The sequence below is a fragment of the Chiloscyllium punctatum genome, chromosome 44, assembly GCF_047496795.1.
Source record: "Chiloscyllium punctatum isolate Juve2018m chromosome 44, sChiPun1.3, whole genome shotgun sequence".
Taxonomy (NCBI): domain Eukaryota; kingdom Metazoa; phylum Chordata; class Chondrichthyes; order Orectolobiformes; family Hemiscylliidae; genus Chiloscyllium; species Chiloscyllium punctatum.
Genome location: NC_092782.1, coordinates 59,223,336 through 59,238,030, shown reverse-complemented (window position 1 = coordinate 59,238,030; position 14,695 = coordinate 59,223,336). Strand labels below are relative to the sequence as shown.

Genomic DNA, 14,695 nt, shown 5'->3' with positions numbered 1-14,695 from the left:
GACCAGAGCTCCTGTTATTTTGTTTTAAGGTTTTTGATGCTACAAATACCACAAGAGAAAGGAGAGAGATGATCCTAAACTTTGCCAAAGAACATGAATGGAAGGTCAGTATAGTTTAAAGACCATTCCAAATAGATTCTTCTCCATCAGAACCACCTCAATTGCTTCACGTCTTGTCTTTAAACAGAGAGGGTAGCATAATGGTCTGAGTCATAGTCTAGGCTGGTTTATGCTTAGCGATAGTGTGCCCCCATAACTTTGGACCTTGAGCAGTTCAACTCTTCTCTTTTTTTTTTTTCCTTTAGTTTTGTTCTGAGGATATGTACTGCACATTCGAGTGCTATGATTGTGTGGAGTGCAAATAGATCTGATTCTGAATGGGGCTCCCATTTCCTGCAGTAGCATCTATATTTTCCTTTCCTTACCAATATGTGAAAGTCAGTCAGTATTCTGAACACACCATTCCCTTGAGCCTCTTTCAGTGGTGGATTGAAATTTTCATTTCCCACCACAACTGTGTATGCAGCAGAGAATTTGTGGTGTTGATAGTAGCCATAATGTGGAGGTGACAATGTCAAAAGTCACATGGCGCCAGGTTATAGTCCAACAGACTTATTTGAAATCACAAGCTTCCAGAGCGCTGCCCCTTCATCTGGTGAAGGACTTCACCTGACGCAGGGAGCAACACTCAAAGCTTGTGCTTTCAAATAACCCTGTTGGACTATAACTTGGTGCCATGTGACTGCTGACATTGAGAACTTGTCAGCAGGCTTCAGATTTGGAAGCTTTCCCTTTTTTTCTCTTTTTTTTTTCTGTCTCTCTTCTCTCTCCCGAAATTATTAAACATGCTGTCTTTCTTTCACAGGTATTTTTCGTGGAATCTGTTTGTGATGATCCAAGTGTGGTGGCTGCAAACATTATGGTAAGTGGGAGAATTATTGTGTTTGTTCCAATTGCAAATCATCAAATTTTTGGGTGTCCTTTTTTTTTTGAGAAGATTAATCAGTACAACTGATGGTGTTTCATGATACACAGGATGTGAAAGTGTCAAGTCCAGATTACATGGATTGTAACAGAACAGATGCAATGGAAGACTTCCTGAAGAGAATTGAATGCTATAAAGCAACATACCAGCCCTTGGACCCAGATCATTATGACAAGTAAATCGCAATTTTTCTTTTTGTTATTAGGATATCAATACAATGTCTGTGCTTGCAACTTTGACTGTTATACAACGCTACCAAATACAGGTAGTTCTCCTATAATGCTGTAGTTGCATTCCAGTGAAACCTTGCTTAATAGAAAATTGCTGAATAGAAATAATGGGGTGAGTGGGGATTGGGGCAGACCAGCCAAAAATATCACTCTCTCTCTCTCCTTGCTCAAAAATCACCCAAAAGTCTAATGCGAAGTATAACACAGCCTAAATGAAAGTTGAAATCATACTTATTAACAAAACAAAAGTAAATTTAACACAGTACGTTTTAAAACAAATGTAAGGAAGCTGCTCTCTGTAGAGTCTCTCTCTCACAGCTGCTCTGTTGGCAGCTGACATCGTGTATATGCAGAATGGCATGGAGATTTCGGTGTGGATATCGGCGCGTGCACAGAATGAACCACGTGAACCGATCCCTGCTGGAATCGCGCTATTGCCAACAGAGGTAAGTGTTCCCCGGTTCTTCAGCAACATTGCCAAATCGTGCTGCCGAAGTGCACTTTATACGAGAACTACCTGTACCATAATTATTCACCTTGGAGTGGGAATGATGCTCAATTATTTGGCACAGCCTGACTGTACTCTGTCTTGAAGATTGCATGCTGAAAGTTGTGTTTTTTTTTGGTATGAAGAAATGGGCTTAGGGCCTGATGCAGACTTGTAGAAAAAGTGCCTTTTGGCAGTTTGGATAAATGCAAGAATGATGTTCCCAGTGACCCTGGAGTGTAGAACCAGAGGGTCACAGCCTAAGGATAAGGGATAGACTGTTTCGGACTGAAATGAGGAGAAATTTCTTTACACAGTGGTGAGCCTGTGGGAATTTTTAACCACAAAGCAGTTGAGGCCAAAATCTGGAGTATTTTCAAGACTCAGTTAGATGTAGTTCCTTTTGATCTGAAGGGATCAAAGGATACATAGAGAAAGTGGCATCAGGGGCCTGGGTTGGATGGTCAGCCATAAGCCTAATGAATGACCAAGGAAGCTGCTATTTTCTATGTTGCTATATCATGTGGAAGTGATGGGTGCAGGTAATTAAGACATTTGAATACGTACATGAATAGGAAAGGTTTGGAGGGATGAGGAGCAAACAGGTGGGACGAGTTTAGTTTGGGATTATATTCAGCATGGACTGGTTGGACCAAAAGGTCTGTTTCCGTGCTGTATGACTCTGACTATATATCGTGTTGCTCTCACTGTTTCTCTTGTGCTACCCATTCAGTCCTTAACTAATGGGATCAGGTCAAACTTTGTCTGTTATCCTATTTTGCAAAAGTTCTGAAAGACATTTTTATTGTAATTGACGTCCTTGGGTGTCCCTTCTAACAATACACATGACATTTATGGTGATGCTTCTGTAGAGTTGTGATCAAAGTAATGTTGCTGGGTTATTGTGAAGAGAATTAAAATTGTACTGAACATCTGTACTAACTATTTTCTTTTATTTAGGGATCTGTCATTCATCAAAGTGATTAACGTAGGCCGGAGATTCCTGGTAAACCGGGTCCAAGATCACATCCAGAGCAAAATAGTTTATTACCTGATGAATATTCATATCCAGCCTCGGACAATCTACTTGTGTCGCCATGGGGAAAGTGAATACAATCTCCAAGGCCGGATTGGTGGGGACTCTGGCCTCTCGTACAGAGGAAAAAAGGTACCTATTAACACTGGCAACATTTTTGTGAATAAAAGTAGCCAATGAAGCACAGGACTATTAAAAGGCCTTTCAATCTCTTAACTTGTGAGCACATGCATTTGTGAATGCAATCTCATTTGGAGTGTAGTTTTAAAGAGCTGACATACAAACACTGTTTGTTTATGAATGGTTCTTTAATGTTGTACTGCATTGTGTTCCAACTTGGAAATGGGCTCCAGGAAGGTTTCTGTTTGGACTGTCTGAATGCAGATATAGCCTAGATTAGAGTGGTGACGGGAAGGTGTAGCAGGTCAGGCAGCATCCAAGGAGCAGGAAAAATTGATGTTTTGGGCAAAAGCCCTTCATCAGGGCTTTTCCTGATGAAGGGCTTTTGCCCGAAACAACTGCTTTTTTTCTTCTCTGATGCTGCCTAACCTGCTGTGCTTTTCCAGCACCAGTCTAATCTAGGCTCTGATCTCCAGTATTTGCAGTCCTCACTTCCGCCTGAAATGTGGAAGTCGGTTTCTAACATTTGACCCCTTGTTCTGGGTCTGTCATTCAGTTCTATTCTGACTGATCTGAGACCTAACTCCCATATTCCCACCTTTTTTGCTCCAATGACCCCTAGTTTACTTAGTGTGGGAACAGGTCCTTTTGGCCCAACAAGTCCACACCGACCCTCCAAAGAGCAAACCACCCAGACCCATTCCCCTACACCTAACACTACGGGCAATTTAGCCTGGCCAATTCACCTAACCTGCACGTCTTTGGACTAGGGGAGGAAACTGGGAGAACGTGCAAACTCCACACAGACATTTGCCCGAGGCAGGAATTGAACCCAGGTCTCTGGCGCTGTGAGGCAGCAGTGCTAACCACCATGCTGCTAAATAAACAAAACCGGTCATCTCTCACAGTTATAAATTAAGCATTTGATCTTATGTTGATCGCAATTTAAGTAAGAGTTCCCAACTCAATCTATTTACAAATAGTGTTTTCTCATTTTATTCCTGAAGAAACTCGGCAAGTCTGGTAGCATCGGTGGAGAGAGAAAGCAGAGTTAATGTTTCGCGTCTTCTTTGGTTCTTTAGTTCTGGAGCATTGCCAGACTCTGACCTGCTGAGTTTCTCCAACAATTTCTGTGTTTGTTTTAGATCTTCAGCATCTGCTGTTCTTTGTTTTATTTCAGCAAAAATAGTTTCCTAACCCTAAAATGTTCCCCATAAATGTCAAACATGTTTGATCCAATCTCCCTTTCTTTTTCTAACAAAATTCCAGGGGAGTACTGCTGCAGTTTGTGTAATTTTTTAACAATGGGAAGTTTAGCCTGTACTATTTTAAGCTAGTGGTATTCCTCCTTGTGAACATTTAAAAAAAAAACACAAGATTGTTAACTTGGTGTTTTTAGCAATTACTTTACTCACTGATTTGCCTGGTTCACTTCCCAACTCATTTGACATCTACGTGCAGCCTCACAGCACCAGGGACCCGGGTTCGATTCCAGCCTTTGGTGACTGTGCAAACTCCATCCAGGCAGACATTCTCCCTGTGTCTCCATGGGTTTCCTCCCAGACGCTCCGGTTTTCTTCCACAGTTCAGAGATGTTCCGGTCCAGTAGATTGGGCAATTTAGCGTGGCCATAGTGTTAGGTGCATTAGTCAGAGGGAAATGGCTCTGGGTGGGTTACTCTTCAGAGGGTTATGTGGACTTGTTGGGCTGAAGGGCCTGTTTCCATACTGTAGGGAATCGAATCTAATCTACGAACACATGTAATAGTCAATATATTATCTGCTGAGTCACTTCTCTCCCAGCAATGTCAATGATTTTTTTCTTTTCTCTCTCGTTCAAAACTAAATTCAAATTTTGTCCTTGTTTTGTTTGACTATATGCAATTGTGGAAGTGTCCCTATCTCTGGCCTAGGTTGAAGTCCCACATACCCCAGAAGTTTGTAATAATCCTCAAACTTTTTAAGGATTGTAGAATAATAACTTTTAGTGCTAAGTTTTTGAGTTAGTACAGTTAGCATTCATGAAAGTGCTGAAATATGTTAATTTGGGGGGGGGGGGGTGGTTTACACTGTTTGGGGATTAGCTAGCCCTGACTGCTGTCTTCAGGATCAGATGGTGCCTCTTTCTGCCTCCTTTCTTCAAATAAATGGTCGGACTATATTTGAAATGTTCAGGTCCGGGCACCTTAGTTATTTTAAAGACATAACCCTCTTGAGTGCAAAGGAGATTTTACTAGAATGATATCTAGATACAAGGAATGATTATAGGAATTGGGTTAGGAGCAGTAGATTTAAGAAGGGGCATGTATTGAGGTGTTTAAAATTTTTGAACAACTTTTGACAGGGTAAAGAAGGATATTCATTTTCCACTAGTTAGCACGACAGTAACTAGGGTTCAGAATTTCAAGATGGTCAGCAAGAGAGCTAGGAGTGAGATGAGGAGAAACTTCTTGACTCCAAATATTAGGATTTAGAATGTGCTGTCTGGGAACATGTAGGTTTCAAGAGAGCTTGATTGATATATTTGATAGTGGTGAATTGGAGGGGTATGGAAATAGGGCTGGAGAGTGGAACCAGCTGGGTAGTTCTTTTGAGAACTGTTACAGACGCAATGAGTCAAATGGCCTCCTCTGTTATAAATACTATGACATGAGAGCATTTGAAAAAGACATGCTCTTTCCTTCCTTGACAGTTTTTTTTAATTTTGTGCTTAATTTTTTTTTCTTTTCAGTTTTCCTCTGCACTCAGCACCTTTCTGGAAGAACAGAATCTTAAGGATCTGAAGGTATGGACCAGCCAACTAAAGCGAACCATCCAAACGGCAGAGGTTTTGGGAGGTCGATATGAGCAATGGAAGGCTCTGAATGAAATTGATGCTGTAAGTTTTTTTTCTTTAAATTACTGATTTTTTAAAACAGTATTTCAGTGTTTGTGCCCAGGCTGCTATCTATTGCTCTACTGTCTGTAAATGAACGGAGAACTCTATGTACAGGTAGCAAACAGACCGTTCAATCTATTCTTGCACTTCGTTTAGCTGCTGCTGCCCGCTTCAAGGGTTGCCCCCTAACTTTTTTAGAAGGGTACTATCATGGGTACCAACCATTGAACTTCCTGCCACAGTATCCTTCCCTGACTATTGGGCATCAATTGAGATAAAGTTGGAATACTCCCAGAGGCGGCGCCCTCATTAGGGATGGGATTGGTGGTGATTTTGACCTGAGGGTCACCCTGCCCTGAGTGAGGGAGTACGGTAGATGGGATGAGACCTTTGGTCTCTCGCTCTCGCAATCCAGCCACCAACTCCATTCTCCCCATCCCATGAGCATTGAGTAATATATTGTACCTACTGCTCAAGGAATACTACTGCTTCTGTGCTCTCACTCCGTGTAATCGATGCCAAATCTACATATTGGAGCACGATCCATTTCAAACAAACCAAGGAGAAATGATCAATAAATTATTGGGGCAAAACTGAGTCGTTTCCTTGTTTGTAATGACGTGGACGAGAACATTGATTTTTGATTTATTCTGGCAAGCTGGGTTTTATAGGCTTCTCATAGGTTAATTCCAGATCCATTTTGTATTCGATTTCTTTTTCTTTAATCTACTCATGGGACTAGTGTATTGGCTAGGCAGCACCTCTTGCCTGCCCCTAGTTGCCCCTTGAAGTTGGGGGTGAGCTGCCTCCTTGAACCGCTGTAGTGCACATGCTGCAGGTTGACCCACCATGCCCTTGGGATGGAAATTCCAGGGTTTTGACCCAGTGACGCTGAAGGAACAGTGATATATTATCAAATCAGGATTGTGAGTGGCTTAGAGGGCATCTTGTAGCGGTGGCGCTCCTATGTATCAGCTGCTTTCATCATTTTGGATGTGAGTGGCTGTATGTTTCCTTCATTCTCAACAGCAAGTAAGTGAATTTTGAAAGCTAGAATTCCTGAGAAACATTTTGGATATCCTCTGATTGCAAATGGTGCTATATAATGAAAGTTTCTTCTTTTTTTAATAAAAACTTTTGTTTTGGGAAGGTAACCAGTGATTTTTTTTCCTTTTTTTTTTCAAACTTGTGTATTGACCTATAGTGCTCTATGTTGCATCTGTTGTTTGGGGTAAATTATGAAATGTTTTAAGGTGACATTTTGTTTATTGCAGGGTGTATGTGAGGACCTGACCTATGAAGAAATCAAGGAACAGCATCCTGAGGAATATGCGTTACGTGAGCAGGACAAATATTATTACCGCTACCCAACTGGTGAGGTAGGTAGCAGCTTGTAGTATTGACTGAGCATGATTGCTTCGCTTTGTTAAATGGATTAAGCTTCAAAATGTTTCCTTCCCAAAGTGAAGACACCAAATTCTTGGCTCTGTTTCAGGAACGGATGAAGTCTGTTTCAAAAACTGGCTTTATGATCCTTCTTTTTGAAGGGTGTGATTTCCATAGCGACATCCAGGATGTTTACTAGACTGTACCTCCTCTTGTACAGATGCCGCTGGTGTTAATCCAAAACAATACTTAACCCCCCTCCCCCTTTAATTTTGTAATCCTGTTGGATTTACCTCCTGAAAAGTGTTACTTTTGAAACTGTAAATTGAATGGTGGTTTTTGTTTTGTTTGTTTTAGTCTTACCAAGACTTGGTGCAGCGTTTAGAACCAGTCATCATGGAGCTGGAGAGACAGGGAAATGTATTGGTCATATGTCACCAGGCTGTCATGCGTTGTCTCCTTGCTTATTTTCTAGATAAAAGTGCAGGTATGTGCATTGAAGAACACTTTTTTTTTGATGTATCCAATATTTGTTCCATTTAATAGACCAGTGACCAGCTTTCTCTTGCTGATGAAACAGCAAGTCTAGATGATTTTCAGTGTTATATAATCAGCAGTAGTGCAATGTGGTTGGACTCAGCTGTGTATCAGTCATGCATCATATTAAATGTTGAACCTAACCAGGAGATGAAGTATAATATGATGGCTAATGGTATTGGGTTGTTTCTGTTTTTGTAGACGAGCTGCCCTACCTAAAGTGTCCTCTTCACACTGTATTAAAATTGACTCCATTTGCTTATGGTGAGTTTGGTTTTCTTTTGCATATTATTTGGTTTGATTTTACATTCAAGTGGATGATGAGCTTAATTTTCTTTCTTTTTTAAATTCAATTAGGCTGCAAGGTTGAGTCTATCTTTTTAAATGTGGAAGCAGTAAACACACACAGAGATCGACCAGAGGTGAGTATTTGGTTTCTCACACGTACAATACAGTTTGTTATCCCTTTTTTTTTTAAAGCAGTTGCTGCATCATTGTTTTTAAGCAAATTGTCTGAGGCAGCAGAGAATGTTATGGGCCGGGAACTGAGTGAAAACTTAAACTGGGGTCACATCAAGTAGGGCAAATATCTGCACAAAGGAGCTGGGGATGTCGTCGTCTTCTTTTAACTGAAGAGCGAATCCAGCCAAGTATTGAGCTTGCTGCAGTGCCTCAGCTGATTCCTCGCAGCTGGCTTGCATTAATTTGCAAGCCTATTTGAATTGCTTTACGAATGTCATGGGTTCAAGAGTTCCTTCTTTTTTGTGAGGAAGGAGAGTCTGATGATTTCAAGTCGTCATATTTTGCAATGAAGGGTAACCTAAGGCTGTGCTTTCCTCCTCTCCAGATTGTGTAAGGGCTATTTTGGAAATTGGTATTTTGTCACCAATGAAGGCATTGGATTCCACCCCCTCACCCCTGGCCCCTCTCTCTCTCGCTCTCTCCTTTTTCTGAAGTGTTTTTGCTGTTGATTGATTTGGGTCAGTGTTTTGTGGCAGGGTCAGCTTATGGTGTTGCTAGATGACCATATACCATGAAGTGAATGGGAAAGATCAGTGTGTTCCCTGACTGTTAGTCAACTTGCTCTGCATTGCATAACAGAAGGATTGAATGTGTAACTTGTTAGGTTATGCTGACGGTCTATGCATTATCTGCTTTGCTGCAGGATAGTCTAACTGGCCACCTGTTTCCTTCAGAAGAGAGCACACACAATTCTGCTGATTTTTTTTTTTGACTAAGTTGATGTCAAAAAGCTTTGTCCTATTTTAGCTTGAGACTGATCTTGTTTCCCCTGTCTTTCCACCACTGAGTTTTTAGTGTCTTTTCAGTATTGTTTTTCGAAGAAGGGCAGACTGTTGATATCTGAGAATTGTTCAGTTCTGCAATTTTTGGATTGCAGAAGAAATGTGCTCACTCTCTGGTAGTGTCCCTCCTGAGCTGACTGCTGGGAAGTGTGCAAAAGAGAAAATATCAAAGGGATTTTTGAACAGTGTCTTAATTGTGGTGTAAAGCTCAATCCTTTTCATGACCTTAACTACAGCTGTCTTGACTTGCCTATTTGTGGTTATTTACTTTTTGTCTGAGACAGTGCTGTTTTGTTCTCCTCTGTCTAATAGAAAATAAAATGGAAATGCTTCTGTCCTGGGAGTAGATGCATAATCACGGACTTAAATTTAGCTGCCTTCTCCAGTGCAGTTGGGAATGGGCTCTAACTCTTGGCCTGCCATCAATGAACCAATAATAAATGGTTCACTGAAGTTAAACAGTCTCCCATAACTGTTTGGCTGATTTGGATGTTGCAGCAGGATCAAGGGACAACTAATTGTATTAACAATAGGACTTGAACTGTCATGGACCATTCAGTACACCTCTCCAGGAATCTCCAAAGCATGGCATTTGTTGAATGACATGCTCTTATGTGAGTCAGCATCACACACACACACACACACACACACACACACACACACACACACACACACACACACACACACACACACACACACACACACACACACACACACACACACACAACTTCCAGATGAATTACAGAAATATGCTGCTACATTTGTACATCACTGGAGATGAAACAGAGTGAGTGGTCCTATACGGAGGAGGTTCAGTCTCTTCCCCCTGCTTATCTATCTCTGTGCTGGCTTTAAACATCTTGGGCAACAGCCATGGATGTGCCCTTCTACTGATCATCCAGAGACGCTCTTGTATTCATGCATTGATTAGTCATTTAATGACTTGATCCCACTAATGATTTAGGGAATAAACTGTGCTCTATAACCTGGGGATGGTATATCTGAGTTGCCACACAACAACAACAACAACATTTGAGTTTGTTAATTTAATCTGGGTGACTTCAGCCCCACTGGGAGGTGTGCGCACATATCTTTTCAGGAGAACAGATTTCTTTCTATTTTAGTCATCTGTGAACTTCCATAAGAATACAGGTATGGATCAAATAAAAGTCACAATCTGTTAATAGGGGCATGGAGTACATCACCTTGCTCTTGTACAAGATACTTGTTCGACTCCCCAGAAGTACTATGTACAGTTGTGGGGTCCACGTTACATGAAAGAGATGAATGCATTGGACAGAACGTAGAAGTGATTCTCAAGAATGGTTTCAGGACTGAGACATCGGTTATGGGGAGGTTTAGTTGGGACTCTTTTATTTTCCTAGAGAGAAGGTGGCTGTAAGCAGATTCGATAAGTTTTCAAAATCCTGAGTGGGCTAGAATAGATAGGGAGATGCTGGTCCCACTTGTGCAAGGAACAAAAAGTAGAGGGTGTAGACATCTTTTTAAAGAAACCAGGGTAATGTGAGGGGAGGGGGAAACTTTTTTTTTATTTTTCCCCTCACCTGAGTGGCTCAGGTTGAGAATGTACTCTTTGGGAATGTGATGGAGGCAGGTTCAGTTGGGGCATTGGATGGTTATTTAGATAGAAATAGTGTGCAAGGATGTGGGGAAAAGATGACAGGGGATTGACACTTGGTAATGATGCTCTGTTTGAAGAGTCAGTGCAGGCAGTATGGAGCCAATCACTTCCTGCCCATTACAATTGTGATATGACATAATAGCAATTGAGAGTTAGAATTCTATTTGAGGGGGAAAAATGGATTTTGGGAGAAAGAGTCTATTAAACTTTGCATTTTGATTTTCTTTGGACTGACATTTGTATGTTATTCATTGGTTATAAACTCTGCCACACTTCAGTTTAGAATACATATTGTCCAAATCCGAGCAGCCTTTAGCTGTTTGTTCAGTCTGCTGTTTTAAATTCTTGTTCAGCAGAAACATTGGTACTGCCCTGAGTGATATTTCTCTCCTTTTTTTTTTACTCTTAGCTTTGTATCACTGGGAAGTTGTTTTACAGTGAGGTTTTTGTGAGCACATGTGTTTCTAGACACTGGGCAATTTATACAGCTCTCTTTCAGAGCAGGATATTTACCAGGCTGCCTCTGCTAAAACCAGCTTCACTTTTAATTTCTGTCGCAGGAACTGAAGTCTGAGGATTGCTTTAGAAATGTTTTGTAAACTGCTGTCCCTGATCTGTCGACTTAGTAACGTGATTGGGCTCCTGTGAGTGTGATAGCTCTTGTCCAAATATGAAGTTTATAGCTAGAATCTTAAGCATTATTCTATCACCAAATTTTTGAACCATTTTAATTTGGGGCTCATTTTAAAGTTTTACCCATTTGTAATGGTTGGGAATGAATGTGGGCAGGTTTCACGATAAGTACAACACACACAGTGTGTAGTCATGGGACCTTGATCTGACTTTACTCCTTCTGCTCTGCCTTGGTCAGACAGAATGTATAGGCTTGAAGTGATTTTATTGAAATTTTGGGATTTTTGAAATGCTCCTATTGTAATTTAGCTTTCTTTTTCTTTTTTTCTTTACATTTTTTTTTTGTTTCTCCCCATTCACTCTGACCAGGACATTGGTAAGAAGGGATCTAACCCACTCATGCGTCGCAATAGTGTTACCCCTCTGGCAAGCCCAGAACCCAACAAAAAGCCGAGGATTGAAGGCCTAGATGACCACGTGGCCTCCTCTTCCTCTGCCATGCCCGTCTGCCTGGCTTCTGAAGTGTCCACACCCCTGCCTGGACAAGTTAGTTGAATGTTCTGTACCATTATGGCTGTCTCTGCTGCTGCTTTTTCTTTTATTTTGCTGATAATCTGCAGATTGAGTATACCTTCAGCATAAAACATTTTTAGCTCTGTGCTCCATAATGTTACTAATCGCTGACCTAAAATTCAGCTGTATGTGAAAATAGCTGTGCTACTCCGCTGCTTTTGTGAATAAGTGTTGAACTGAAATAGCTGTGCAATTTTTCATTTTGGGTTTGTGCTGGTTCAGTCTGCTTGCTTTTTAGATATAGCTGAAGTGTTTTGGCTTTGCTGTACGTTCCTAAGAATACGAAACGAGACTATTTCTCTGTGAACTCCTATTTATGAAGATGTAGATCTTTTAAATTAGTTATGTTAATGTAATTAACCATCTCTTTAATTGTAGAATGTACACTAACAGCTGTCTTTAGTTTTTAAAAAGCTGCTTTTTTTTTGTGAAGAATGTACTCCCAGTTGTGTTGGAAAATGCCACACATTTAAGGTTATCCGTTTTTAATAGCAATCTGCCCTTGCTTAATTCTGACTTTATTTTTATTATAATATAGAATTAAGTAATGCAATTTTGATGCGAATGAGGACTTTGGTAGAATTTCCAGTTGAATTATGATATTTTGAATGGGCAGGTGTCTATTGTGTTGATCTAATCCATGTTTCTCACAATAGTATCAAATTTTCTTTCTGTTCAGCTGGGGTATCTGGGAGACCAGACAGTTTTTTTAAAAAAAATCACACTTGGTGAACTAACTTAAATTTTGAATGAAGATCAAATCCAGAATTAGAAGCTAGCTTCAGTAACCAAACCATAAAACCATCGTTTGTCATTTTTAAAGCTCATCTGGTTCATCAATTTCCCTTTTTCTCTTGGGTGGAGGGGGAGGAAATCTGCCATCCTAGCACAGCCTGGCCTACATGTGGCTCCAAACACCCAGCTAATGGTCCTCCACAATGGCCCTGAAAGCTCCTTAGTTCAAAGTCAACTGGAGATGGGTAAGAGATGTTACCCTTGCCAGTGATGCCCTCATGCTGCAAGAGAATAGAGGGGGAAATAAAACTAATAGATATTGTAATGATAAGCACCAAGAATTTTTATCATTACTCCAAATGTGCTGTTGACTTAAGTGGATACTTAAACCCTATTGGCTGCACTAAGGATATTCTTTGTTAAAGCTCCAACTTTTGTCTGTTTCATTTCAAAGTTTCCCTTTTTTTTTCTTTTAATTAACCAGGTTTCTGTCAGAGTTTGATAGCCAAGGGGGTGTCGGGGGATAACTTGTGATTTGGTAGAATTAGTGTAGAGTTAGATAGATCTGATTTCATTCCAAAGGAGGCAGGTTCTGAATCCTCCAATTCAAATGGATGGTGGAGGCAGAAAGTGATTTTACTCATTTGGAAAAAGCAAAATTCTATGATGTGCTGTTACCTACAACGAGATCATCAGCACTGTGGGGGACCCTATGCCCTGAACTGCAGTAATTTCTTAAAGACCACCACCATCTGGGCAATTGTGGATAGTTAACATAGGCTGACCAAAGTTAGTGATGCTTCTGTTCCATGAATGAACTCTTTAAAACCTAAAAATCTAGCATGTGGGATTAGCCCAGGTAATGCAGTTTGGACCAGTACCTTCGATGGGCTGAATGGACTCCTGGTTTGAGTATGACCCTCCATGGAGGGAGCAAGAAGGAAGACCACTTTGTGCCCTCCAGTAGCTTTTTTCCCTGTAGTTTGTGAAATGCAGTTGCTATCTGACTCTAAAAGCCACTGGAGGGTTGTACAGAGATGGAGTCCTTTCACATTCCAGGGATCTGTATTCAAATAGAACAAAACCCTGGATGTTGGGGATCTGAAAGACACCAACGCAGGAATTGCTGGAGATACTGAACAGTTCTGGCAGCATCTGTGGAGAGAAAAATGTTTTGCATTGAGTTTGGTGGGCCGCCTTCAGAATTGGGCTTACTCTTAACATAGTTGCTGCCAGATCTGTATTTGTATCTGATTCTGATATGATTAGTGCTCTCCCATATTTAATTTGGATTGGTTTTACAGTGCCCTATTGGTCTAGGCCTACAATATAAAAATGTTCCCAAGTCACCAATGAAGTGCGGTGTAACCAGATTCTCCATATCTTTGAGCCAATACTTTGGGGACTTTAACAGCTGGGATGTTAGCTCTTTGCTCGAGGTAAACTTTTGAATTTATTCAGCAGCTACTCATAAAATTGTCAAAGTTGCGGGGAAATTTGCTTAATTCCTCACTCTAGTGCACAGTAGAATCATTTTGCGCACTCAGTGCCTACGTCCAGCTCTTATTTTTGTGTGAGTTACCAAATCTTTAATATCTACATCCTAGTTTGAATTGAGCAAAACTGTGGGGAACCTGAAATGCCTGTGAGGAATACTCAGCAGATCAGGTAGCGTCTGTCAAATAAATCTTTCTTTGTGTCAACTATTCGGCAGGATTGTGGAGTAATTTCCTGCACCTAATTTCTATCTTTAACCAGTAGGAGTAGGCTACTCAAGCCTGCTGTGGCATTCAATCAGATACTGTACTGGCTGATCCTGCATCACAATAGTATATTCTGACTTTCTCCTCCTACTCCTTGATGTCTTTTAAAAATCTAAAGAGATATCCATTTGTTTCTTTTTGAATCTATTCAGTGACTTGGCTTCCACAAGTCTGCTTTCTGCTGTCGAGAACTCCACAGATTCATTACCCTTCAGAGTGAAGAGTTTTTTTCCCTGATCTCTGAGCCTAAATGGCTTACCCCCATATTCTGAGTTTGTCCCCTGATTCTAGAGTCCCCACCCAGGGGAAATGTGCTCCCTGCATCTAGTCTGTCCAGCATTGCGAGCATTTTGTTTCAATCTGATCCCCCTTCTAACCTTTTCGGTA

At 40.9% G+C, this 14,695-nt stretch overlaps 1 protein-coding gene across 7 annotated transcripts in view; it reads left to right on the top strand.

The window, feature by feature from the left end:
* Window positions 1-14,695, top strand: part of pfkfb3 (6-phosphofructo-2-kinase/fructose-2,6-biphosphatase 3) — a 111,599-nt gene that overhangs the window by 89,882 nt on the left and 7,022 nt on the right. For 6 of the 7 annotated variants that reach the window (XM_072563017.1, XM_072563013.1, XM_072563011.1 and 3 more), the window contains 10 exons: window positions 30-104; window positions 866-922; window positions 1,036-1,160; window positions 2,663-2,870; window positions 5,589-5,735; window positions 7,010-7,114; window positions 7,479-7,608; window positions 7,860-7,922; window positions 8,016-8,080; window positions 11,607-11,783. In XM_072563017.1, coding sequence (XP_072419118.1) covers window positions 30-104; window positions 866-922; window positions 1,036-1,160; window positions 2,663-2,870; window positions 5,589-5,735; window positions 7,010-7,114; window positions 7,479-7,608; window positions 7,860-7,922; window positions 8,016-8,080; window positions 11,607-11,783 — 1,152 coding nt within the window. The remainder of the gene's footprint in view (window positions 1-29; window positions 105-865; window positions 923-1,035; window positions 1,161-2,662; window positions 2,871-5,588; window positions 5,736-7,009; window positions 7,115-7,478; window positions 7,609-7,859; window positions 7,923-8,015; window positions 8,081-11,606; window positions 11,784-14,695) is intronic. The other variant, XM_072563016.1, reaches the window with a different exon arrangement.